This window comes from Pituophis catenifer, unplaced genomic scaffold, assembly GCF_029215685.1.
Source record: "Pituophis catenifer annectens isolate HBS135680 unplaced genomic scaffold, rPitCat1.0.hap2 SCAF_2, whole genome shotgun sequence".
In the NCBI taxonomy this organism is placed as follows: Eukaryota; Metazoa; Chordata; class Lepidosauria; order Squamata; family Colubridae; genus Pituophis; species Pituophis catenifer.
In genome coordinates, this window is record NW_027256882.1 from 226,712,948 (window position 1) to 226,739,598 (window position 26,651).

The following is a 26,651-nucleotide window of genomic DNA, read 5'->3' on the forward strand; positions in this document are numbered from 1 at the left end:
AATCTCTTTTGGGACATCCAGTGAAAGGGAGTGTTTGCATAATAATGGAAAGTTGGCTATAAAAATAATCTATATTTACATTACTTTCATTATCTCCCTTTTAAAACCCCAGTTTTGAAGTCATCTCCTTCCAAGAAACGATGCAATTCTATTGCTGCTCTAAAAGCTACATCACAAGAATATGTGTCAGTAGTTAGCCAAGACTGGAAAGATGAAAAGCATGATTTACTCACAGAAGGACAAAGTTACTGTAGCCTTGATGAAGAAGGTAATTTTCAGTAGAATAAGATGCTCGAGATTCCAAAACTAGCATTCTTTACCAAAAGGAGAAAGTGATAGTTTTAGAACAGAGATGTATATTCTGGTATTCCAGAAGAATAGTAAATAACGAATCTCCCTAATTCCCTAACTAAGAACCTCCAGACTCCTTTCAAAAGCTGTCAAATTGATTTAAAGTCTTCTGAAAAATAATATCAATTATATTTAATTATATTTGCATTTAATCAGATTACATTAAAATCAGCTTTTATGCTAGACTTGCCTATTTCTCTCAAATGAACCCCCTGCTATATCAACCAAAACTCAAATGCAGTCCTTGACCTAAAATAATTGTACACCTCTTGTTTAAACAAATAGAAAAAATGTTTTAAGCTTTTCTGAAGATAATAGATAATAATAGCAGATTACCTAAAACAAACCCCAATTTAATATGCATTAAGATTGAGCATTATCTTAACACACTATAAATCAAGATCTTTGGTTCAAAGGCAGAATGCAATAAGGGATTTAAAAGGAGGAAGGCACACCCAGCCACAATATTAATCCATAATTTCATAAACCCCTATTTAATGAAGCTGTAGATGATCACACAAACACAGCGTTTTTATATCTCGTATGTGTGTGTGTGTTTTCACGGCAAGTAAGCCCTTGATTTTTACATACACTAATTTCTCTGCAAGAGTGACCTTTTTTCCCCTTTTTTCCTATACAGTATTAGCCTCCCGACATCATCCAGATTTAGTGCCAAGCACAGCATCTCTGTTTGAAGCCGCTTCTTTAGCAACCACAATTTCTTCCTCTTCTCTCTACGTAGATGACTCTTATCCACATGATGGAACTAGGTTTTATTCTAACAGGTAATCTGAATATTCACTTTTTACTATACTACGGAAGGATGGATTAGTTTCTCCTCACCTTGCCAGGATCCCAATCAAATTACAGGTATTCCTCGACTTACAACCATTTGTTTAGTGAAGTTACAACAGCACTGAAAAAAGCAACTTATGACTGTTATGACCATTGCAGCATCCCCATGATCACGTGACCAAAATCTAACTGCTTGGCAACTGGCATGAATTTATGATGGCTGCGGTGTCCTAGGGTCATGTGATAGCAAAAGCAGTTAAGACTTATATACTGCTTCACAGTGCTTTAACAGCGCTCTCTGTATTCATCTCTTGATCACTTTTTGCGACCTTCTGAACAGCACACTCAATGGCCAAATTCACTTAACAACCATGTTTCATAACGACTGCAGTGATTCACTTAACAACTACGGCAAGAAAGATTGTGAAATGCGACAAAACTCACTTAGCAATTTTCTTGCTTAGCAACAAAAATTTTGGGTTGAGTTATGTTCGTAAGTCGAGGACTATCTGTAGCTGTCATACTATTCTAGCAATCTGGACTGGAAACAGTTAATGCAAAGTCTCTCAGAATCTGATTAATAGTGTTTATTAAAGGTCTAAGGTTACAACTCAAATGTTCCAGTGAGCACTACTCTTTCAGATGACAAACTTTTAAGCAATCTTGTTGCAAAACTGATTTGGTCTTTTTGTGCATTCTAGGTGCAAATGAGATGAGGCATGTCTATTTTGGGAAGGTGGTAGAATATCTGCTGATAGTTTTGGTAATAGCTTCTAGATTTCTTATTCTCACACCAGTTTGTTAAACTCTGTAGCACCTCAATCAGTGCAAATGTTGGTCCTCTCTGGGCTTTTTGGAACCTTATTTAAACTAAATTCAAGATATTTTGTTCCAAATAAGTGTGCATTACATTGCAGGCTATGTTTTATTTTGCACCCTCTGTTGGTTAGTATCAAGTTCCCATTTTTTTTCTCCCCCATCTAGCTATTGTGCAAAATGCTTCAGAAATCCCCTAAACTTAACTGTTAATTTCAGGATAGAAAACAAATTTTTAAAAAAGAATTGATTGTTTATGTAAATTCTGTTTGGCAATTAAGAATTAAGATATAATTAAGATATATTTAATGTATAATTAAGAATATTATACTCCATACTTCAGTGACTGGAACCCTTTTAAGGTGCTGTGTATCCCTATTGAGAGATGAGCTAACTTCAGTGACAACTTTAGCTGCTTACATTTAAACTTGTTCTTCTAAAGGCTGCAAGAATTTCTGGAAAGCTGCCTTTGAAAAGAAACAGCAGTGTTAGTTTTGGATAAGGAAAATGGTCTAAATAAATGTTATATATTAAACTATATTGTTGACTTTAAAGTGAAACTCTCTTCTACTACATAATATATTACCAACATAAAATAAACTATATATATAGTTAAACCCTTCCAAAGAGACTTGGTAGGGAATAAAAACTGTGTAGTCTTCATAACTGTAACTTGTTTTCTTTAGCCACCATTTTTTCCAAAAAATGAGGTCAACTCAAGGCAGCAAACATCATACAAACTTCTGTTTCCTTTCTCAAAGTGGACAATTTGGTTGGTTGTTTCCACAATCACAATTACTTTTCTTTTGTATAAAAGTGGTGGTAGTGATGATGATGACGATGATATTCTGCCAAATAGGCAACAACATGGAATAATTATAATAATTTTCATCTATTGTCTCTGTTAGTTAAACTGGCATTTTTTAATTAAATAAATGTAATAATAATAATAATAATAATAATAATAATAATAATAATAATAATAATTATTATTATTATTTTATTTCTATATTTCTATGTAGAAATTAGAAGTGGCATATAAAGAGAGGTGCAATGGCTCAGTGGTTAAGATGCTGGGCTTGTCGGCGCCACATGTTGGGGTGAATTCCCGTTACTTGTCCCAGCTCCTGACAACCTAGCAGTTAAAAAGAATGCAAATGCAAGTAGATAAATAGGTACCACTTTGGTGAGAAGGTATCAGAGCTCTGTATTTCGCTGCATGCTCTGCGGCGTGATGTCTAGTTAGCCAGATGACCACAAAAACATCTTTGGACAGGGTCAATGGTTTAGAAACGGAGATGAGCACCGCCCCCTAAAGTTGGCTAAGACAAATTTTACCTTATACCTATATAAAGAGAAAAGCCTTTTGTCAACTCCGAAGTGAACCTGGCTGAAGCCATCTTTTGCTGTCTCAGTTACCACGAACCCTGAGAGGGGGAAGGGAGGGAGGAAGTAGATAAATCAGCTAACAGTCAAAACAAAAAGTTTTCCTGTGGGAACCAAGGTCATCTCAACAGGTGGCTGTTGAAGGAGGAGAGGAATGACCAAGCAGCCTGCTAGCTGTTTTCATTGGACAATGTGATGGGTGACATCTGGAAGTGGGAACTTTTGCTCTTTTAATTAGGTGAAAACCGTGGGAACTTTTAAAGTTGGTTTTCACCGGCTGTGCCGATATGATGCATCCAGTAAACATGTTCTTTGAGGAACTCTGCCTGCTTTGCAGTTCTGCTTTTGGTGGGTGCATTACTCGGAACGCTGACACATTTCTTTTGTATCTCCATGGCTATTCTGACTATAAAAACTAGAAAGTAAATTCATTAGGAGAAGGCAGGAAATCCTGGGTTGGAATTATTATTTTACTTGCTGTAGCAAGAGCAGGTTGAGACAGAGTCCTTGTAATAGCTACTGTGTGGGATTTCAGTGCTGACAACAGGTTGAGATGACAGCCAAACAAGGTGCCCAGAAGAGATGTTCATACATTGGGGGTGGGGCTGGGTGGCTGGGTGAATATTTCACTTTAAGTGGAACCTTCCAGTATTACAGTAGGTGACAGAACAAAGGAAGCTGATTTAATCTGGAACAAATGAAATAATTGGCCTTGTTTATTATTGGAATAGGAAGCCCATAGGCTATTCCCAGTCTGCAGACTACATTGGGAAATAAAAACAGTATTTCCATATTATTGCCAAGATCACAACTTCTGTACATCTGTGTAATTACAAGAATAATTATTTTGCATTCCAGAAAATGAAAAGTTCTAACCAAATACTAGTTGAGCTTATTTCTAAGCTTGTTGCACTGGAATCTTGCTATTTTGTGGGTTCTTACAGAAATGCCTGCCTAGAGAAGGAATAAATCTATGAATAAGTGATAATGCCACTTCAGCACTTTGTTGCCAAGCTTAAAGATTTGTAAAGTATTTTTTTATTACAAAAGAACAAAGGTTGGTGTTAGATTTTAATTACCTTCTCTAGGAATTATGTAAGATTTTTATATTAGTTTAGTTCTATAATACACTTGGTATTAAATCCCGCGTATGTATTTTCTGTGGAATTACTGAAGCAAATCTTCTTAACTTTTCTCCGTGATACTCTTTCTTAACCCTGTGTATTACATTAGGAATTTTTTAATACAATTCTAACTTTCCAGGTGCAAAAATTCCACTTTAATATGCAAAACTTGCAGTTATGAATGTGCATCCGATTTGAACAAAATCCAAATATAAAACCACAAAGCCTCAGACATAATTGGATTTTGAAAAAGCAAAGCAAAAAAGCAGTTTTTAAAATTTCAAATCCATTTTAATGGTTGCATCCTGAACATTGAGGATTTGCTTGTGCCCTTCAAAGGCAAATAACTTTGGTGATATTTGTTAGGGGAAGAACTGTCCTTCACACTACATCTCTAAAGGCTCAAGTTTATTTTCCAGCTTTTATGGCTAACTTGAACAGTCCTGTGTTCTGATACTACCATCAGTTGTCACATAGACATTCATGAAGATTCAGAAAGTAGAAAAAGCAAAGCTGTGCCTTGGATCTAAAAGCAAACAAGCTCAAACTTGTACAGTTCTACCCAAAGTGTGTCTTTCTAGCCAAAATGGGGATGGAAAAATATTTTCCTCTCCCCCTATACACTCCTAAGGGGATTATAAAGTCAAATAACTTGATTAGTATTTTATCTATGGAAATATTTCGTAATGACTGGGGTTTCTTTCACTAAAAAAATTAATTAAATTGAGATAAATGCTGGTGCGTTTATTTTTCTCTGGCTTTACACTGACTTTCACAGTGTGGGAGGATAGTACTTAAAAAGGTTTGATACCACTATTAACTGATAAATAATAGGAATTCTTGCAATTAAATAAATATTTTATCATTTGCAATTAAAACCATAATTTTTAAAATAGAAAATTTTAGAAATGTTAAAAATACAATTAAATTTTACAATTAAATTTTTAAAAATGTATAGTACAATGATCAGATACTTCAAATAAAAGGATAATTACTGCAATCAGTTGCTCATTCTAGATAGTTTTTTGAAGATTCTCAAGTCAACAGGGCATCAAGAGAATGCTTATGCTAACTTTTCTGAATCAGTTCTTGATACAAGGAATGCCAAAATGGCAATGTAGAAAAATGGTTGAAAGTATTATGAGCAATATAGAACATGGGAAGTATTCCATCTATGGAATTACTGTGCATTAATTTCTGAACCGGTAGATATCTTCATTAATCAAAATAGCTGGTATGAGCTAAAAGCAGGTACTTAACAGAAGCAACAACTATATCAAGGCTCTTGTAAGGTGTTTTTTCAAATATTTAAGCCATCAGAAAGATGTTCAAACAGTTTTAGAAACTGATTAGCAATTTCTGCAAATCAGAATAGTTCAGTGTCTTATCTGTCCATAGAATATAAAACATACACAAAATTATTAAACAAGCTAGGGTTTTTAAGTGTGTTTAGTTATGACACAGATCAAATAACTTGAAATTACTCCCAATTGCACAAATCCTGTGGACCCGAAAGCAACCCTTTGGACACATTCTGTGAGGATTATTTAACACATTTCTGCCCCATTGCACTCAAACTGATTTTATTTTTATTTTTATTTTATTTTGAATTTGTATACCGCCCTTCTCCCTGAGGACTCAGGGCGGTGAACAGCCAAGTAAAAACATCAAGTACAAATATTAAAATACAGTTAAAATATACATATATAAATTTGGCCCCATTAATTAAAAACAATAAACATTCTTGATTCTTGATGGTTTCTATGGAATGTAAGTAGAAAAAAAATTAAACGTTCAGGGTTACTACACTTAAAACCCATGGGATGTAATTAATGACATTAGCAAAGGTACTGTCAAAAAGAATAAAAATAAAATTAAGGATGACATCATACATAAGCTCAGGAGAAAGTTCTCTAAAACAATTCAGATTTCAACCATTTTTGAAAATCAGTATAGTTTGATATCTACTGGGAGGCTGATTCAAAATGTTTACGCTGCCACAAAAAAGCACTACTTCCTCAGATCAGCACCCCCGACCCCCCTTCTTGAAAATGTGAGATGCAGTAGTCTCACCTCTGTAGTTCAGGCTAGTGTTGCTTGGAGTAGGCAGTACCCACTGTCCCCAGTAAATATCAGTAATGCAGATATGCTTCTGCCTTAATCTAGTTTTGGTAACACAAAAGAACCTCTAATTGCAACCCATTTTGTTCCAATGTAGAGAAGAATATATTGAAGTATCAGTTCCACACATTGCTTCTGGTAAAAACTGTAGTGTTCTGCAGAAGAATAATTGTAACATAAATGTAGATTCATAGCCATAGAGTGTTCCAATGACATAAGTAACCTTGTTATATGTTTGTACGTAGAACTTTCCATATGATTTTATAATGCAGGATTCTGTTTTACATTGAAGTATTTGCTTCTATGTAGAAATTCCTTCTGCAGACAGTATTTGTATGAGTAGCCTGCCTTTTTATTGATGTTACAGTGCAATTTTACTTAGGACAGCAACTTCTCAATATTCCTTGCATGCTGAAATCTATATATATATGAATAACTTATTGTGGGGCTTTTTTGTAGTTGACAATGTATCATGTTAACATAAGGGAGGGTTTTATTCAGTAAAGATTCAATATTCTTGTGTTAGGACAAAAAATGGTTACCGGTTGGATATTAAAGACCCAGTGTTAGCAACAGTTAATCTTCCACCAGCTTATTTACATCATATTAGAGTAAAACCACTGCAGGATTGTTTTTTGCTTTTATCTTTATTGGGTATCAATTTAAGGGGAAAAAATAGTATGTTGTATTTTCCATGTGAAATATGCAACTGTGTGTTTGAGATGTTTCTAAAAGTCCATAATTGCAACAAAATATATTTTTTCATTATTTCTAAATATGATTGTGGCTATAGATTGTACCTGAATTTAGCAGAATTTAACTTTTGCAGAAGAGTCATGGTGGGTACACAACTTTAACTTTAACTTTTATTAGACTTCTATACTGCCCTTCTCCCGAAGGACTCAGGGCGGTGTACAGCCATATTAAAACACATAAAATTTACAAAATTTAAAAAACCATTAAAATCAATTCTCCTATAGTCGGGCACGGCAGTCAGGATGGGTGGAGACTTGGTAGAGCTTCCATTGGACCGGGTCTGCAGAAAAAAAGGGAAGTCCCTCCTCCTGACTGTGCCTGTCAGTTTTTCGACTCGGTCGAGTCCGGACCAGTCGTATCTAGGATAGCTCCGTCAAAAAAAAAAAAAAAAAAAAAGATTGCAATTATATTTAGGAAAATAGAGAGTTTATTTTTCTTAGACTTCCTGCCTGCCATCGTTTCCAGCGAGAGGCTTAGCTCCGCTGAGGACCGCTCAGCGGTTCAATTGCCGGCTGGCAATTGCATCGCCCACGCGCACGAGTTCGCTCCGTTGCGTGGGGCCTAATTACGTTGGAAGGCTGCAGAGGCGGCAGGAAGACAACGATCGATCGCCCGGCTGCCCGTTTTGGCGCGAAGGGTTTCCGCGCCTATTTTTTAGTGCTTCTCGCCGGCTGGCTAGCACTTTAACCAGGGCTTGCCTCGGAGCGGCTGCTCGAGGCCTCAGGGAATGCCGCGGCCTGGCCCTTCAATAGGCCTACAGCTACTTAGCGCGAAGAGGTTTCCGCGCTTCTGGGGTTGCTTCGACCGGCTGGCTAGCACCCCACGCCCTTCTCTGATCAGTTTCCAGCTCTTTGGCAGCGCAGTGAGTACAGCTCCTGGTGGTGCTTGGTAGGCCCTTTCTTGTCGAAGTTTGGCAGCCTTTTCATAGCCCTTCAAAATGGCGGACGCCAGGGCTCATAAGAAGGGCAGCAAGGGGAAGCGCCCTCAGGCCTTAAGGGATCCAGGAGAGGGGTCTTCCTCTGGGGCTCAGCCAAAGAAACCCAGGATCCAGGGTTCTCCTCAGGTTTCTATGTCCAGGGAAGAAAAGAGAAGGCATGATGCGATTGAGAAGGCCTGCAATAAGGCAGCCTCATCAGCTAGGGCTCAGCCTGGGCCTTCTGCTTCTCTTACTGAGGTATCCATACCAGCACCTGCTCCTGTTGCAGTGGAAGAGACTCCTCAAGCTCCTCTCGTGCCAGACCTCTCCCCAGATATATCAGTCATCGATGATCCCTTAGCTCCTGTTCCAGAAGCTGTATTTCCTTCTATGGATACAGAGGCTCCTGCCCCACAAACAGTCAGTGAGCCAATTCCCCTGCCTTCTGGGAATCAAGATATCCAGGCTTCTCAAGGCCAAAAACTAGATGTCACTCCAGCTTTGGCCCAGTTGATTGCTAATTCCATCAGGCAAGGGATTGCACAGGGGCTTCAGGAGAGATCTTCCTCCAAGGTTTCGGAGTATTTGAGCCGCCACACGCCTTCAATAAATTCTCAGCCCTTGCAGGCCTCTTCTCAGGCCCCAACGAGAGCAGCCTCCCCCTCCAGGGACAGTCAGGGTTCCCTTTCTGTAGAGGAGGAACAGGCCATCGTTGAACAAGATTTATCTGAGGATGAGGGTTTGGAGCCTGATCAAACTCCCTTTATCGGCTTATTTCGCCCTCAAATGTTCCGCTCACTATTGCACAAGGCCCAAACCACCACTGGCCTTGGCCTGCCAGAAAACAAGGACCAGTCTCAACCAGGGACATCAACTTCTTCCGCTTCCTTGTTTGAGGTTCCTACAATTCAAACCGAAATTGTGCCAGCACCAAAATTGTTTACAGAGGTGTTACAGAGGCAATGGAAAAATCCCAGTACAGGTCCTATCCCTAATAGCCTGGATAGGCGTCTATATAATTTGGCGTCGGAGTATGCTTCTCTTTTGCAGATCCCCTCGGTGGATGCTCCAGTAGCAGCTCTTTCGTCGCCCTCACCTCCTTCAGGCCCGGCAGAGGAGTTCCTCCGCCCTGAGGAAAGAAAGGCAGAACGGACCCTGATCAAAGGTCATCAAGCGGCTGCCTGGTCGGTCCAAGCGGCTTCGGCCGCATCCTTTTTTAATCGGGCATCAATCCTCTGGTTGAAGCAGCTCCAAGGTCGTATACCCTCATCTGATGTGAGAACACATCAAGATATTAACAAGATATTGGCAGCGGTAGAATTTTCAGCGGACGCCACCTTGAACGCGGCCAGATTTTCCGCTAAGGCCATCGGCTCCGCTGTCACTTCTCGAAGGTTACTGTGGTTAAAGTATTGGCAGGCTGACGTGCGTAACAAATGGCGTCTTGCCTCATCACCATACGGGGGTGACAAGCTTTTTGGCCCTTCTCTTGAGCCTCTTCTAATTGAGACCAGGGACCATCGCAAGATCTTGCCAGCCATATCCCGCAGGGCAGAAGGTCGTTCATCTGGCTCCTTTCGATCACAGCCCTTTCGAGGTTACGACTCCAGCTATTCCCAGCAGAGGTCCCAGCGCTCCTTCCAGCAGCGGGGGAATTTCCATCAGGACAATCAGGTCAGACAGGGTCCTAGATACCCCCCCAGAAGATCCCAGAGGGGTGGTAGGGGCCGTCCCTTCCGAAGGTCTCGCTAGAGGTCTTCCTCCTACCCAATTGGGCGGCCGCCTGGCCTTATTTTCCCAGGCTTGGGAGAATACCATTACTGATGAATGGGTTAAGAATACCATTAAATTCGGCCTTTCCCTTGAGTTTTCATCTGTTCCTCCTAGTAGATTTATACGTTGCCCAATTTCCCTGAATAGAATTAAACGTGCACAGGTGGAGACGGCTATCCGTCACTTGTTGACTATAAGGGCCATCCAACCTGTTCCCCCTTCTGAATTTGGCCAAGGTTTTTATTCCCGTCTCTTTTTAGTTCAAAAATCCTCAGGAGATTGGCGCCCAATCCTTGATTTGAAATCCTTGAACCGACATATAACTTATCGTCGGTTCAAGATGCATTCCTTACAGACTATTTTACTTTGCATTCGGGAAGGAGATTTTTTGTCTTCCGTGGACTTAACTGAGGCCTATCTCCACGTTCCCATCCTTCCCATCCACCGTAAATTCCTCCGTTTTTGTTATAACAACAAACATTATCAGTATCGTGCCCTTCCCTTTGGTTTGTCCTCAGCTCCCAGGGCCTTTACCAAGATAATGGCAGCCCTTATGGGCTATGTAGCCACTATCCCGATTAGGGCTTCCTTTTATTTGGATGATGTTTTAATTTTGTCACGCTCTTTGCAGCAGGCTCAGTCGGATCTAAGTACTACCATCCAGGTCCTCCAGGACCACGGGTTCTCCGTAAATTGGTCTAAGAGCCATTTAACCCCTTCCACTAGGATCCGTCACTTAGGGGCAGTTATTGATACCTTGTCCTCGGAAGTCTTCCTTTCTCCAGACCGAGTTGACAGCCTTAAGGGTTTAGCTAGCCGAATACAAGGTAGGGGGGCTTCTTCCATCCTTTCCCTCTCTCGCCTCCTTGGCAAAATGGTGTCTACCTTCGGAATAGTCCCTTGGGCTCGTTTACACTGCCGGGATTTACAATGGCTATTACTACCCTTTCAACGTTCGCGTAGGGACAATTCCACCACGAGGCTGATATTACCTCTTCCGGTTCTACAATCCCTTTCCTGGTGGACGTCGGAGGCGTTGTTAAAAGGGACCAAGTTCCGAGAACCTCAGCATCTGCTTATCACGACGGATGCCAGCTTGTCAGGGTGGGGAGCTCACCTGGGCCCCCACCTGGCTCAGGGCCGTTGGTCGGAGAACGAGCAACGAATGAGCATCAATGTGCTAGAACTACGGGCTATATTCCTCGCCTTAAGAGCCTTCAAGTCTCACGTCCTTCACCGGGATGTTCTAATTTGTACCGACAATGTAACAGCCAAAGCGCATGTGAACCGCCTAGGGGGTACGCGCTCCAAGATCCTGATGCGAGAGGCACGTCGGTTAGGCCTATGGGCGGAGGGCCACCTAGCATCGTTGCAGGCTACTCACATCTCCGGAATTCACAACCAGATGGCCGATTCTCTCAGTCGGACTCCGATAGACAACGCAGAGTGGTCCATTTCTCCTCAACTGTTTCAGGAGATAGTCCGCCGCTTCGGGCTTCCAACAGTGGACCTGTTTGCCAGCGCATCCAACCACCAGCTTCCTCGGTTCTTTACCAGGTTCCCCTGCCCCGGAGCGGAAGCAGTGGATGCACTACGGTGTCCGTGGCCAACCACTCAGCTTCTGTATGCCTTCCCGCCGATCAACCTCTTACCCAGGGTAATTCGGAAATTACTACAAGAACAGGCGGAGATGATACTCATTGCTCCCTCCTGGAACCGGCGTCCTTGGTTTGCAGACCTCGTGTCCTTGTCAGTTCAAACACCTTGGCGGATACCGGACGATCAGGTGGCTCTCTTCCAGGGTCAGCTGCAACACCCAGACCCTCTCTGGTTCCAGCTCACCGTCTGGCGGTTGAGCGGGGGTTACTGACCAGGCTTCCCTTATCGGAGGGAGCCATCTCAACGATCCAGGCAGCACGAAGGGCCTCGACTACTCGCATTTATGAATCCACCTGGCGAGCCTTCTCGTTGTGGTGTAAGAGGCGCCTTCACCCTCCTACGTCAGCCTCAGTTCTTCTGGTCATTGAGTTCCTTCAGGAGGGATTTGTCGCTGGCCTTTCTCCAAACACTCTCCGACGCCAGGTGGCGGCACTTTCCACGGTATTGTCCAGCTCCTCGACGGATCCGTTATCCAGAGATCCTCTAATTCGGCAGTTTTTACGAGGCGCAACGAACATCCAACCCCCCGCAGTTCATAGGTACCCCACATGGGATTTACCTAAAGTCTTACAAGCACTCACGGGCCCACCCTTCGAACCCCTACGGGACATTTCCTTGAAACACCTTTCTTTCAAGGTGGCTTTCCTAGTGGCAGTGACCTTGGCCCGTCGAATTTCAGAGATGGCGGCTCTCTCAATACGGAAGGAGCTATGCATTTTCCATCAAGACAGGGTGGTACTCAGACTAGATCCTTCCTTCATCCCGAAAGTTAATTCAATTTTTCACCGATCGCAAGAAGTGGTTCTCCCAAATTTCTGTCCAGCTCCTCGCCACCACCTTGAAAAGAGGTGGCATACCCTGGATGTTCGACGGGCGGTCAAGATATATATTTCCCGCACGGCATCTTTCAGACGTTCGGATGCACTCTTCGTGTCCTTCTTACCTTCTTCCCTGGGATCTAAGACTTCCTCTACCACCTTGGGCCGATGGATTCGGGCGTGTATTTCCACAGCCTATGAGGCTTCGGCCCTTCCGGTTCCACGCAACATAACGGCCCATTCTACGCGAAGTGCGGCCACTTCAGCGGCATGGTCCACCAGAGCCACCATCGATGAGATTTGTCGGGCAGCCACCTGGGCTTCGCTTTCCCCGTTCGTCCGTCACTACCGTCTAGACAAGTTCGCATCAGCGGACGCGGCCTTTGGACGAAGGGTTCTCCAAGGTGTCCATTCATCCTCATGAGTGCAGGACCGGCCTTCTCCCTCCCAACTGGACACCTCGCTTTGGTATGTCCCATCCTGACTGCCGTGCCCGACTATAGGAGAATGGGCGTTGGTACTTACCTGATACGCCTCTTCTCTGACTGTCGGGCACGGCAGTCAGCCCCTCCCTGTGTGGGGGTACAGCCGGTCCCTGCTCATTCTCTAGGGAGGGGGCCGGGGTTTTCTCTAATGTTGTTTGTTTTAAATTCCTAGACACGACTATCTGCACCAGCTCCCTCGTCTCAAAACTGACAGGCACAGTCAGGAGGAGGGACTTCCCTTTTTTTCTGCAGACCCGGTCCAATGGAAGCTCTACCAAGTCTCCACCCATCCTGACTGCCGTGCCCGACAGTCAGAGAAGAGGCGTATCAGGTAAGTACCAACGCCCAATTTATAAAAATTTGGCCCACAAATTAAAAACTAACATACACCCATTAAAATTCATATTCACATTAGGCCAGCCCGGTTTGTTGAAACAAAAGGGTCTTCAGGGCGTGGCAAAAGGTGCGCAGATCGGGGATCATACGCACATCTAGGGGCAGCTCGTTCCAGAGGGCTGGTGCCCCCACAGAGAAGGCTCTCCCCCTGGGCACTGCCAGTCGGCATTGTTTGGCCGATGGCACCCTGAGGAGCCCCTCTCTGTGGGAGCGTATTGGCCGGTGGGAGGCTGTCGGCGGCAGAAGGCGGTCTCATATATACTCTAACGCAGGGGTGTCAAACTCAATTTCATTGAGGGCCACATCAGGGTTGTCTTTGACCTCAGGGCAGGGGGCATGGCCAGCTCATGTTGGGGGGCGCCTATGGTCGCCCGAGCACTCTGTCAGTGAAAGCAGAGCTCGGGAGGGCCATGTACATTCCATTTTTGCTGGCAGAGGGTTACAGGAGGCCGTTGCAGCTGAAAACGGAGCTCTGGAGGGCTGTGTGCAGCCCCCCCGAGCTCCATTTTCGCTGGCAGAGACACCGCAGGCCAGCAGTGCTTGCTGTTTCCAAGGCAGCCCCGTGGTCCAGATCTAAGCACCTCGTGGGCTGGATCTGGCTCGCTGGTCTTGAGTTTTATACCCCTGCTCTAAGGAGAATAGATACATTTTACCAACTATACAACCTAAAATGGCTTTGCCTGAAGTGCACCATCTATACCACAAAACTGTGTTAAGTTTATTGGAAAGCAAGTAATTATTTTCTGCAAGGAAACATAGAGTTATTTTCAGGGCAGTATTCTTCATCCATCTTTCTACTGTTTTATGGTTTATTCTTCTTCGCTCTTTCACTGTTATAGCGTCTGGTTTCTTTGTGGAGTACACATGGGGATGATCAAAGCCACGTGAGGCAAGAAAGTTAACACTAATTTTAAGCTAGGTGCCAGTATGACGGTGCCCTTGAGACCAAGTAAGATCAAGATAGATGGATGGTTTTAAAAGGAGGGCCAAAATGTCATTTGAAAAGTGAGGTATTTTCAGCATTGTGAAAAATATTTCCCCTCAGAGTTTATCTTCCTTCATTTCAGCAGAACATCAATTTTCAAAGTTTTCTGGGAAAAGAATTGTTAGCAAACTATTGCCAGGAAGAAGAGTTAATATTTGTCTGAAATAAAAATAATAATCTTGGAAGAGCCAGTTGACATTAGTGTAGAGTTAGTATCTTGTTTTAGCCATGTCCTGGAAATATAAATGGGTATTTTGTTAGTTAGACTGAACTGAATTGGATGGATTTGATAGTATTAAATGTTGTAAGAAATACTAGTAATTTATGTCTTGCCATGATGTGCAAGATTTATTTGCATTATGCGATGGAATATATATTTAGACGATGTGATGGAATTCACACCAATTTACCATGCAAATTTAAATTCTGAAATTGAACTCTGTGAACATGTCTGCTATAGGTAGATAATGAAGCTTAGATATTATCTATTGGTTTTTTATCTAATTTGGCACTCCTTATAAAACCATTCATCAATTTTGATCTCACCTGTTCTCAAAAAAAAAACACATCATACTGGCTCTTAAATTCAAATTAGTGTTTCTCGCCTCACATGGTTAACAACAACTTTATTATTACAGTCTTAGACCAGAGACCAGAACAAATAAAAGCACTCAGTATATATACAATTACAAATTCTAGTATAAAATAATAAATAACAACTAAAATCTATAATAAAATCCAGTCTGCCAATTATACATGGTCTGACTATATGATAGTTGCAATCCATAAACTGTGTGGCCCTTTGTAGGTTCAATGCTAAAAGGGAAATGGCTAAGCAGTGCAAAGGTTTGCCACAATTGTTATATAGCATGGTTATATAACATGCCTCACATGATTTTCATCATGATCTTATCTAATCCTCCTACAAAGGTTAAAAAAAAAGATAAAGGAGTCCCTGCAGGTTTTACTGTGCTAGTTGTTGCCGACTATAGGGGGCAGTAGTCATCTCCATTTCAAGGTCATTGAGCCAACGCTGTCTGAAGTTATTTCTGTGGTCATGTGGCCAGCATGACATCACGGAGCACTATTACCTTCCCACCAAAGTGGTGCCTACTGATATTTATTTACTCACATTTGCATGCTTTTGAACTGCTATGTTAGCAGAGGTTGGGGCAAGTAACGCCACCATTACATGGTGCTTAGGTCTCAAGTCTGGGGTTCTGGTTTTCCAACAAGCCCATCATTTTAACTACTGAGCCACTGCGCTTCCCTCCTCCTACAAAGGAGTATAACCAATTTCTCTCTGAGATGTATTTCAAGATTTACTAAGCATTCTGTTTAAAATAAGAATCCAATAATAATTGAAATTCAAATTAAGAATATCTATCTGTCATTTATGGTATATCTTTGACTATGTGTACGTGATGAACTAAATACACTTGACTGTAAGAATTAATTTTGATCAATCTGTGCTTGGAATAGACAGATCATGGAAAATAGCAGTGCTAAGATCCTATGGGTCTTCCAAAATCCAGATGGACAGGCAGGTACTGGCACTCAAGAGGACGTGGTACTAGACAAGGACTAAAAGACAGTGATGGTGATAGATGTGACAGTGCCAAATGACAGCAACATCAGAAAGAACCAGTATGAGAATTTGGAGAAATAGGGTCTGAAAGGACAAACTAGAGAAGATGTAGAAAGTAAAGGCCAAAGTGTTCTCAGTGGTTGTAGGGCTGTGACTCCTAAGATGGGAGAATGGCTTCAACAGATCCCAAGGAGAACATCAGAGCTCTTGGCCCAGAAGAGAGAAGTGCTAGGAACAGCTAAGATGTTGAACTCTCAAACTCCCAAGCCTATGGTAGAGCACCCGAGTTTGAGAAAGATACATACAATCCGTAGGGCAGTTTTAAAAATAGTTTCACTTCTCCCTTAACTATGAGATGGCTATTTAATTTATTTATAACATATTGAGCTTCTTAATGGAGCTTTTTAGGAGGAAATTTACAAATGACTTTAGGATTCTTGAAATAGAAATTTCTATTTAGATTGTTCAGTACCTTTAAAGCTACACATAGCAGGATATGGATCCTAGGACAGTGATGGTGAACCTTTTTGGTACTGAGTGCCCAAACCAGAACGCGTGTGCATGTGTGTGTGCTGGCCAGCTGATCTTCGTGCGCGCCTGAGCACCGGAAACTCGAAGACCAGCTGGCCGATGCACACATGCCTGTTTTTTGGCTGTTTTCAGGCCATTTTCAGGTGCTCCGGCACCCGCAAAGACCAGCTGACTGGCGCGCTAGAAAAGCTAGCGATGGCGCATGTGCCCACAGAGAAGGCTCTGTGTGCCACCTCTGGCACACATGCCATAGGTTCGCCATCATGGTCCTAGGATATAACCAGCAATGGCATCAAATCTGGCCATCCAGTTTAATCATCTAGAGAATGTCTATTGAGAGTATTCCCCCTCTTTGATAAGGGGATATAGATAAGAAATACGTGTGCAGCCCCCATTGGGGATTTACTTCAGTGGATTTCGACTACGCCTCTTTTGATTGAAGATATCTGTCATAAACTTTGGTTTGGGTTTTATTGCCAAGATGATTTTTTTTTCTTTTTTCTTGTTTTAGTATTCATTCATAGCCTTTGGGGATTGGGGCAAATTATAATAATTGTTAAATAAAATTTTAAAAAGAAGGTCCAGCACCATGTATTTTTTAAGAATGAATTGGAACTTTGAACGCCCAGGTTGAGGTTTTTATTGAGTGATCCTAAGTAACTTTGGATGAGTCTCTAGCTCTTAGGTTAACCTATTTCAAACAATTGTTGTATGGGAAAAAATGTGGAGAAAAGAAAGATGTGGCTTTTTTTGGGAAAAAGTGGGATAAAAAAAATTCTTATGATGGTGCCATAATTAATGTTGGACTGATTAAATTCTCCCAACCCTTTTAAAGGTATGAGTAGGGTATTAAGAAGCTAATGAATAATCTGAAATACCTAAAACCAATAATTCACAATAAACGTAACAGTCAGGCCAACATTTATAAAAATATCCAGCAGAGAGCAGCTGAAGAAGGCAAAGCTTCAGCAAACAAGGGCAAATCAGAAACATGGGTGGTAGAAGGAAAGCAATATTTCTAGCAAAGCCTGCCTGGAAATAATGGTTTCTAAAGCCCACTTGTGCCACAGTTGTTCACTTTTAGCCCTGGGAAAACTTTAGGCATGCTTTGGATCATTGGACTTGAGCCTATGAACCCTAACTTTCTTAAGGCACGATGAAGCTTTGGCCTGCTCTAGTGATGTGTACGTGAATAAGAATCTTGCTCAAGCCACAGTAATTTGTGAAGCCAAACTATTCTTGTGGAGATAGAACTGCCTGAACTGCCTTCGTGCTCATTCATAAATGTGTATATATTATGTTATGGGAGTACTTCCCTTCCTATTTTGATAGAAGGGTAACTACTATACAGGTTTTTATGGAAATGTTACTGTTTATTTTTCCTTCTTTGAATTACAAATCGTTCTAAAATCTATGCAAAAACACATGAATAAACTCTTTAATGTTACAGATTATTTAGTCACAGCTGTAATAATATATTTATAGCATGAGATGAATAAAACAGGAAAAGCCACAACGTATCACTCACTCTGGAGCCTGGCTCATTCTATGGGTGTATCAGGTTTTGCTTTTCCTGTTTCTAAATAACCATAATAAATTAACAGCTCTTAGGTTGTGTGTGGATGTTGTGTGTATAAACAGACAAAGAATGCAGAAATGCCTTTAGGCTGCTGACTTCTGGAAATCATAGTGTATAAATACATTAAGTTTATTTATGACACTGCCAACAACAATTTATACATGACCGGTTTTTCCCTAATGTAATGTTGGGAAATTGTTTTTGTAGCATTGGAATATAATGAGGATATATAATTAAGTGGAGATTTTTTTTATTATCCAAAGGAATTTTTCTATTGTTCCTGTTAAGTATTTTAATATAATGCATGCTAAGAGTATATAGTAAAATCACAATTCAGGAGATTGTGTTTCTAAAGAAAATGCTTGAGAACAGCTAGTGTATTGAGGCCTGGCAAGTTTCTGGATGCCAAAGGGCTTGGTCGTTGATTAAGTAATATTTTGGTAGAGTTGCATGGCAACCCATTAAACCAGATCTTGACAAATGTGAAGAAAGCTCTTTAATAGGCCAGGAATGGCCAAAACAGTTCTTCATTTTATGAATGCTAATTGTATATTCTTTTCCCATCCAGTAAAGGGTTGCCTTCAAGTTCAACATTCACTTTAGAAGACAGTGCCATCTGCTTGACATCAGAACAGAGCACGGTGGAAACTGAGACTGATAATGCATCTGTCCTGGATGTATATTTAGTGAGTAATGTTACTAGTGTTTTAATCACATTTTTAAAGCATTTATATTTCAACTTGACTTTTAATCATTGTGTGTTGTAATCTGCTCATAGTATAGTGTAAATATTTCATTCCTAAGTACGCCTTTCCATAACATAGAAAATATAAAGTATTTGCCAAGCTATCTCTCTGTATTTTTACAATATTGATATTGCAGGATGCTCAAATTTTGATGACCTCCATACATGATGATTACACCTTTGTTTGATAATAGATTTACTTTTAGTTCAGGAAATGGTTTTCAAGTAAAGCATTAGAGTTTTGCAGACCCATGAGTGAATCCATTTTCCACAAGTGGGAACTCTCAGTTTATCACCCAGTTCTTGTCTCCTAAGCACTTCTGATTCCCTATGCAGAATGCACAGTCTTTGTGTTTCAAGGACCTCAGTAATGAAAGTGGCCATGAGCCACCTGGGAAGTGTCTCTGACGTTTTATCTTCATCTCTTTTGTGGCTGTGATGGAACTAGCAGGTTGGTTATTATTACAGAATATTCTGTTAATTTCCCAGAGTGTTTCATTGCCATTTGCATATTCATTTAAACACATCATATAAATAATTCTGTTTTAGTAGTGTATTCAAGAGTAAGTGTTTCTTGCCCCTAATGATTATATATATATATATATATATATATATATATATATATATATATATATATATATATATACACACACACACACACACACACACACACACACACACACACACACACATACACTTTTTGGGGAAAAAAACAATATGGATTCTAGGGAAAAGGAAACTGTTAGGAATACTGTAATGTCAGAGTACCTTCTGGCAACTGCCTGTGTCGGCACTGCCTCTATATTCAACATGGCAGATGTCAGGATATTTGAATCCATTTTTAATTTTTATTAACCATAACAGCTTCCCGCAGGGGAACTGTAAAAAGGTAGCATAATGCAGCCCTCTGCTCAGAAAGTTTTCTTTAATGTTCTAGTTTTGGCTGATTGTAACTACCATACTCAGAATAAATATTTTATTACTTAGCTGCAAATCTATTCTATCAGCTGCTGAAATTCTGGGCCTCTCTTATTTTATGGGTTTGTATGTGTATAAATAAGCACATTTCTTTTTTGTTGTATGTATGTGGGGAGAGAGAGAGAGAGAGAATATTTTTATGCCTATATGCACTGAAAGACCTATGTTGATACCTCATTATTTCATCTTGAGAAGCAAACTCTGTGTGAGTCTCTTACTTTTGAGACTAAACACAGCAGCCTCTTCCTGAGTCAAAGTTTGTCTGTAGCAAAGCAACAAAAAGTGGAAATCACCAATAAGAAGTCTTTGTTTTTGCTCTTTTGTCCAAGTGTTAGCATTCATATACACAGGCACCCTAGTTACTCTGAGTGAAAAGCTTGATCTGACCAGCCAAGATTCTGTTAGAAATCCCTGCTTTCATTTAAAAGTAAAACATTATCCTAAGATGATTTAGTATCTTTTTATTTTGACTATCTTTGTGCATGAATACAAAATAACCCACAATAAATTCAAGGCATACAGGAAGAGAGAAAGAACATGAAGTAAAAAAGCTGAACAAAACAAGTCAAAGATTCAATGCCATTAGATATGTATGGCCAAACATAGAATCTCAGGGCCATTTTATCAAGTTCTGTCGTCATCGGATGAGATATGTGTCACTACTGGAGGTATTGATAAACTAAGTAAGAATGAGCAGCTTTAGAACAGAGCTTATTCCTAGTGATTACTGACTCTGAACAGTTTTTCAAGCTTGTTCTTTGTGGGATAAGGTCAAATCATGTATGCGTTTAATAATTTCATGCAGAGTATAGAATAATTCAATTATGTTATCAACAATCTCTTCATCAGTTATTTCTCAAGATTAAAATCAGTATTGCAACTATTTTGTTAAGTGAATCAATGCTATTGCCAAAACTAGAACCTTCTAAATCTTCAAAGAAACGGTAAACAAGTTTCAATGTTTACAGCATTCAAAACACAATGCTGCCACCTATTGCCGACAAAATAGCATAGGCATCTTTTATTTGACTTGACATGTCATTTGTATACAGGTGTATAGAAACTTCTAACTTACTATTTGCCAGGGGAGTTCAGAACAAAGCAATTACGTACTGCTACTTATCCCAATTATCAGTTTCATAAGTTCAGTTTCTTAAAAAAATATTTTTAGATTGTAAATGTAACTGCACTGCAGTATTTAACTGCATGGTTGTTCTTTAAAGCTTTTTAAACCTTTTAAACATAAAACAGTTGCCTGTTTTATATTTAAATGGGAAAAACATGGGTCATAAATATAACTCCCAGTTTTTAAGTATTAATTACCAACATTATCTACTAGTTTATAACCTACTACAGGGGTGTCAAACTCAATTTAATTGAGGGCTGCATCAGGGTTGTGTTTGACCATCGGGGGGGGGGGGGCATAGCCAGCTTGACGTCACTTGTGGTGGCCTGGGCAGGGCTGGAGGTATCCATTATCTCCAGCAGAGGAAGGTGAGACCAAGGAGAGCGCCAAACACTTGTCCTCCAGAGGAGCCACACTATCCCTCTCAGGCCACGCAGAGGATCCCCAGATGACAGTGCAGGCTGTCCAGAACCCTAGGGAGTGGAGGGCAAGTGCCCAGCCTGGCCCTCAATCTCCCAGGGCTCCGGGACCCCACAGCCCAGCCCAGATGTATTTCCCAAAGGGGGTGCCTAGCAGCACTTATCTCCTCGAGTCGGCTGCTACTGTTCTCACTCTCCTTGGCCAGGTTGCTCGTGTGTGCGGGAGGGCAAAGTGTGTGGGTCCACACAAGAAGACCCAGCTTTGTAACCAAAGCATCCTCAGTGATAGGATGGGAGATCACCAGGAGAGGTTAGGAGGAGGATACAAGTTTTCGGATGTGATGGCCTCCTGCAGTGCTCTGCTAGCGAAAACGGAGCTCAAGAGGTCCACGCGTGGCCCTTCCAAGCTCAATTTTCACTGGCAGAGACACCGCAAGCCGGTCCTTTCCAGGGCAGCTCTGTGGGCTGGATGCGGCCCACAGACCTTGAGTTTGACACCCCGACCTACTAGCACAATTCTAGCCATCTTAGCCTTCATATAATTAATAGATGATACAAAAGTAAGAACTCCAACCCTAAAGAACATCAATAAAAACAGCATAATACATTAATCTATTAAATCTATGTGCCCCTTAATAAAGCCCCTAAAAATGTAGAATTTTGTTAAAGTTAATTATGTAGCCATCAGCAGTATAAGTAATAAATAGATTGGCGAAGCTATTAGTGCTTTCAAGTAATGTGCAATGCAGATCCAAAAATATATACATTCTTACTCAGGGCTTTCCAGGTTTCATTCCTTTTTCGTTTACGTATACTTTAGTTTCACAATCGCCAGAAGATGCTGAGATAAAAATCTAGATTGACATGTGTTTTCTGATACGTATCTCAGCAGACTCTATAAGATAGAAAAGCTCTTTAGATCTATCTCTGATACTGCACTGATTTAAAGACATTTAAAATATTGATACACCATCTGACTTTGGATACCTGAGTTTACAATATAGTGTATTGTGCATTACTTGAAGGATATTGATAGCTTCTCTAATCTATTCAGTATTGCTTCCATTGCTAATGGATGATGTTTAATTAACTTAAGCACCATTCTCTATTTTTTATGAAAATCTATAAAAGTCACTTTATGGAGTGACTTTCATAGATTTATGTATTGTGCTGTTTTTTAGTTGTTTTAATTGTTGATTGGGAGCCCACCCAGAGTTCAATATTAAATGGGCATATAAATGCTTTAAATAAATAAAATATGTTTAGTCTCCACATATGTTAGGAATGCATTTCCTATGAATTGTAGTATCACCATATCCGAAGGGTGCCAGGCTGGGAAGGGTTGTTCTAGTGTATTGAGTATCACAATACTGCTATTCATGTGTAGTTAGTAAATAATGTATTATTTGGTATCATCAGTATCTCATATATTATCCAATTTGCTGCACATTATGTACTATGTGACTCATTCCAGGAAACATGGATGGTTACCAACATTTTCAGTATAATTGAGTATAATTTATAGTTGCTGGGTACATTTTTTTTTTTTTTTTTTGAGCAGCATTAGATTTCCAACATGCTTCCCAACATTTATTTTTCTGTTACTATGGTTGGATTGATTCTACCACAAATACTAAGTTCATTTAAGGCTATAAAAATAACTTGGCCGGGGTGGGGGATGGGGAGTGGGGGTTTGGTTTTGTTGTTTGTTTTAGTTTGTGAGTTTTTTTAAAAAGATAAAGTGGTTTTAAATAGCATCACAATTTTTTTTTACCAAATACTAGACGCCTGAGCAAAATTTAATTTAAAACTGAATATGGTAATATAGTTCATACCAATATGACAAAATTAATGTGAAGTCATATAGTAAAATGTTTGGACCTCACAGAGTTTTAAGTTTAGTATAAGCTTTGTCTAAGCAGAAAAGAAACATTGATATTGTTAAAAACAGATGGAGAAGAACCTCTTTTGAAGCCAGACTTTCTAGCAGTTTTAATTCTGACTGTACAGGTGATATTATATTGTGGTCTCACAATCATTTCTCCCATGAAATTCCAAGGAATAGGGCAGTACTGTCCTTCAGCTGAAAGATATTACCTTCCTGAAATACACAAACATGTTTTTCTAATAAAGCATATCACATGAAGAAAGAGTGATATGTTATCAGTTTGATATTGAGTGACTTTTGTTTTCTACCAAAATATTTAGCAGGCATATAAGCAGCATGTTTTTATTTTATTATTAGTGTACATTTTTGTTTCTAAAAACAAAACTCATTAACCTGAAATTGCTGCAGATTTGGTCACCTGTAATAGGATTGGAACACCTACTGAAAAAGAGTGAGCAATCAGGAGAGAAAAGGAAGGCAAATATACTTACTTACTTACTTACTTACTTACTTACTTACTTACTTACTTACTTACTTATTTATTTATTTATTTATTTATTTATTTATTTATTTATTTATTTATTTATTTATTTATTTAAACTTGTATGCCTCCCTCTCTCCCAAAGGACTCAGGGCGGCTCACAACAATAGAAAAAACACATAAAATTCACATAATTGGGAGCAGACCATAAAAATGTCCCAAATATTATTATTGTGCCACTGGAGATTCAGTTTTAACTGCCAATGTATTACTCAATGTGTACCATTTTGTGTTTTTACAAGAAGAAAAATAGATCATTGCAACAGGTGGCTGTCATTATTGTACAATAAACATGCAGTATTAAAACATGGTGTGGTTACTATAAAAAAGCTGATCTATATCTATCAAAAAGCAGTACATAAAAGCAGCAAAACATTTTCCAGCTTTACATGTGTAAGAAAATAAGACTCCTGAATTTTGTTCTTTTGTAAAATGTTTTTTTTCTTTTTACAGTAACAGAAGATGAAAGAAAATGAGCATATTTTAACAAATGCACTTTCTGCACTCCAGATTTATGAGGAAAATTTTTGTTAAGCCTGATAAACAAAGTCTTAATCTTCAGAGCTCTACAGAAATCATCAAACAGATCTTGAACTATAGACATCCCACCCTAGACTCAGCAGATGAGATGGGAAACATTCCACAACTAATCATGGCCTGCTGTTGCCTGCTCAACTGTGAAGCCTTGCCTCTTCCATCCTTTTAGCTGCTACTTCTACTTTCCTATTGTCTTTTCAGGACTTGAAGGTGGTATTTTCATTTGCATGTATTCAGTGATCATGGACAAAAATATCTAATCCGCCTTTCCTATTTAAAGAGCCATCTTCACAGTGGTGACTATTCTATAAATCAATTCTGCTTTTCTCCCTTTCCCCCAGAATTATGATTGCTCATCTGTTAATTTCATACAAGAGGTAGTATGTCTGCACATAACTTTATGGAAACTATCTTCTATAAAGAAATTTTCACTGTTTATTAGTGAAATAAAGAAGCTATTTATAACAAAGCCTTATGTTGTGTACATATATTGTCTTTGAAATATTTGTGATTAGATATATTGCTTGTAAAGGATAAATTACATAATTTATTTAGTATATTCTACTGTAAACTATAGTTTTATTGACAAATAAAGTATTTTGTTCTCAAAATAAATACTGCTGAGAGTCTTTAAACTTAATGGATGCTTTATTTGTATCAAATTCCATTTTTTCCATAGACTGCTATGGTACATTAGACAGGATGAAAAAGGTGAATTTCTATAAACTGCTTCTTACACAGAACATGATTGCTAAGCAAAATGCTAAACCAAAATAAATAAGATTTCACGTTTTATTTTTCATGGGGAAGAAGTGTGTAATTGACATTCCATTTGAGGAAATAATAGGACTTTTGATTAATCTTAAATAAACTAGCACAAGCTTCAGATATCTGAAAATACTTAAGAATCTGGATGGTGAAATACAGCATTTTAATAAATTTTAAAATATCCATTTTAAAATGTATGGAAACACATAGGATTGCTGTGTTTATAATGTGTGTTCCAGAAATAGGAAGATTTTATATAGCACGCAAACATGGCCTGGACAGGTTTTTCCTCCTCAAAAACAACATTTATGGAAGACCACTGGGAAATATAAAACATGAATCGGTAGAACAGATTGTGTGTAACCTTTTCTCCATGGCACTTTGATCTATAGTTTTATGGCTTAGAAAATATTCTTTCATGTAAGGGGAAGAATTTCTGTTTTTGCTAACTGAAATCTTGTCTCGCAAGTGAGTTTTATGTTGGCTTATTCCTTTCAATCTGTATTTATGCATGAATAAAGTAGCCATAATACATTATTTAAAAGTTTACATTAAGTATGTAAAGGCTCAGGTTTGCCTCCTAGTCCATAGAATTTAAGCTTATGCATGTTTGTGTGCATAAAAAGTATCAGCATAACCATACTTGATATTATCTAAGATTATTCTGAAAATTCTTTAAAAATATGATAATGCACCAACATATCACACCTTTTCTTTATTTTATAATTCTGGATTTCCATGAGCTACAGTATGGGGGCGTGGTGGTTAGAATGCAGTATTGCAGGCTAACTCTGCTCACTGCCAGAGGTTCAATCCTGACCAGCTCAAGGTTGACTTCCATCCTTTCGAGGTCGGAAAAATGAGGACCCAGATTGTTGGGGGCAATATGCTGACACTCTAAACCGCTTAGAGAGGACTGTAAAGCGGTATATAAGTCTTAAGTGCTTATTGCTATTACAATCTTGGATTCATTCTGTCTGTCTCTAGAAATATTCACAGTCCAAGACTTGAACTGTCTTATTGGTTTCACCAGCTGATGCATCTGACTTTCAGAATGAGCAGCTGGGCTTCAGAATCTCATTTCTGAAAAAAGTAATTTTTGCACTGAAGAACTGATTAAAACATGCCTGGCTAGTTTATATGTCAGTGCTTTGTAACAACTTAAGGACGGCAGTTTCTATATGATTCAAAGCGTCCAGGCTATTTCGGTAAACCACAATTCAGCTTGCTATGGTTTTTGTATGTTTTGTGAGCCTGGCCACACAGATGGCTATTGCAAAAATTAAGGATTGCTTTCAAAGTTGATCTGCGTGCATTTAGGCCAAAAGCTTGTGCTACAGTTGTTACAGTTGTAAAAAGGGGCTCCAGGGCATGTCGCACAAGGAGCACCTGCCTGCATCTCTGTAAATCAGATCTATCTCTTCCTCAGGATTGCACTGCAGCTGCAAGTCTGTACAAGGCAAGAGAAAAAATGCAGCTGCTTGAAAAAGTTGCAGACAAGTGGTGTGGTAACAGCCCACAAGCTCCAAAGCTCTTTTTTATCCACCAATTTGAAGTGCTGCATTGCCCT

The 26,651-nt window shown here is 39.8% G+C and overlaps 1 protein-coding gene across 3 annotated transcripts in view; it reads left to right on the forward strand.

Moving 5' to 3' along the window:
* PIP5K1B (phosphatidylinositol-4-phosphate 5-kinase type 1 beta) overlaps positions 1–24,688 on the forward strand; it is a 78,829-nt gene extending 54,141 nt beyond the window's left edge. For 2 of the 3 annotated variants that reach the window (XM_070935589.1, XM_070935588.1), the window contains 4 exons: positions 113–268; positions 992–1,136; positions 18,648–18,765; positions 24,236–24,688. In XM_070935589.1, the coding sequence (XP_070791690.1) occupies positions 113–268; positions 992–1,136; positions 18,648–18,765; positions 24,236–24,310 (494 nt within the window). In that variant the 3' untranslated portion in view covers positions 24,311–24,688. Of the gene's footprint in view, positions 1–112; positions 269–991; positions 1,137–18,647; positions 18,766–24,229 lie in introns of all 3 variants that reach the window. The other variant, XM_070935590.1, reaches the window with a different exon arrangement.
* Positions 24,689–26,651: the final 1,963 nt, after the last annotated feature.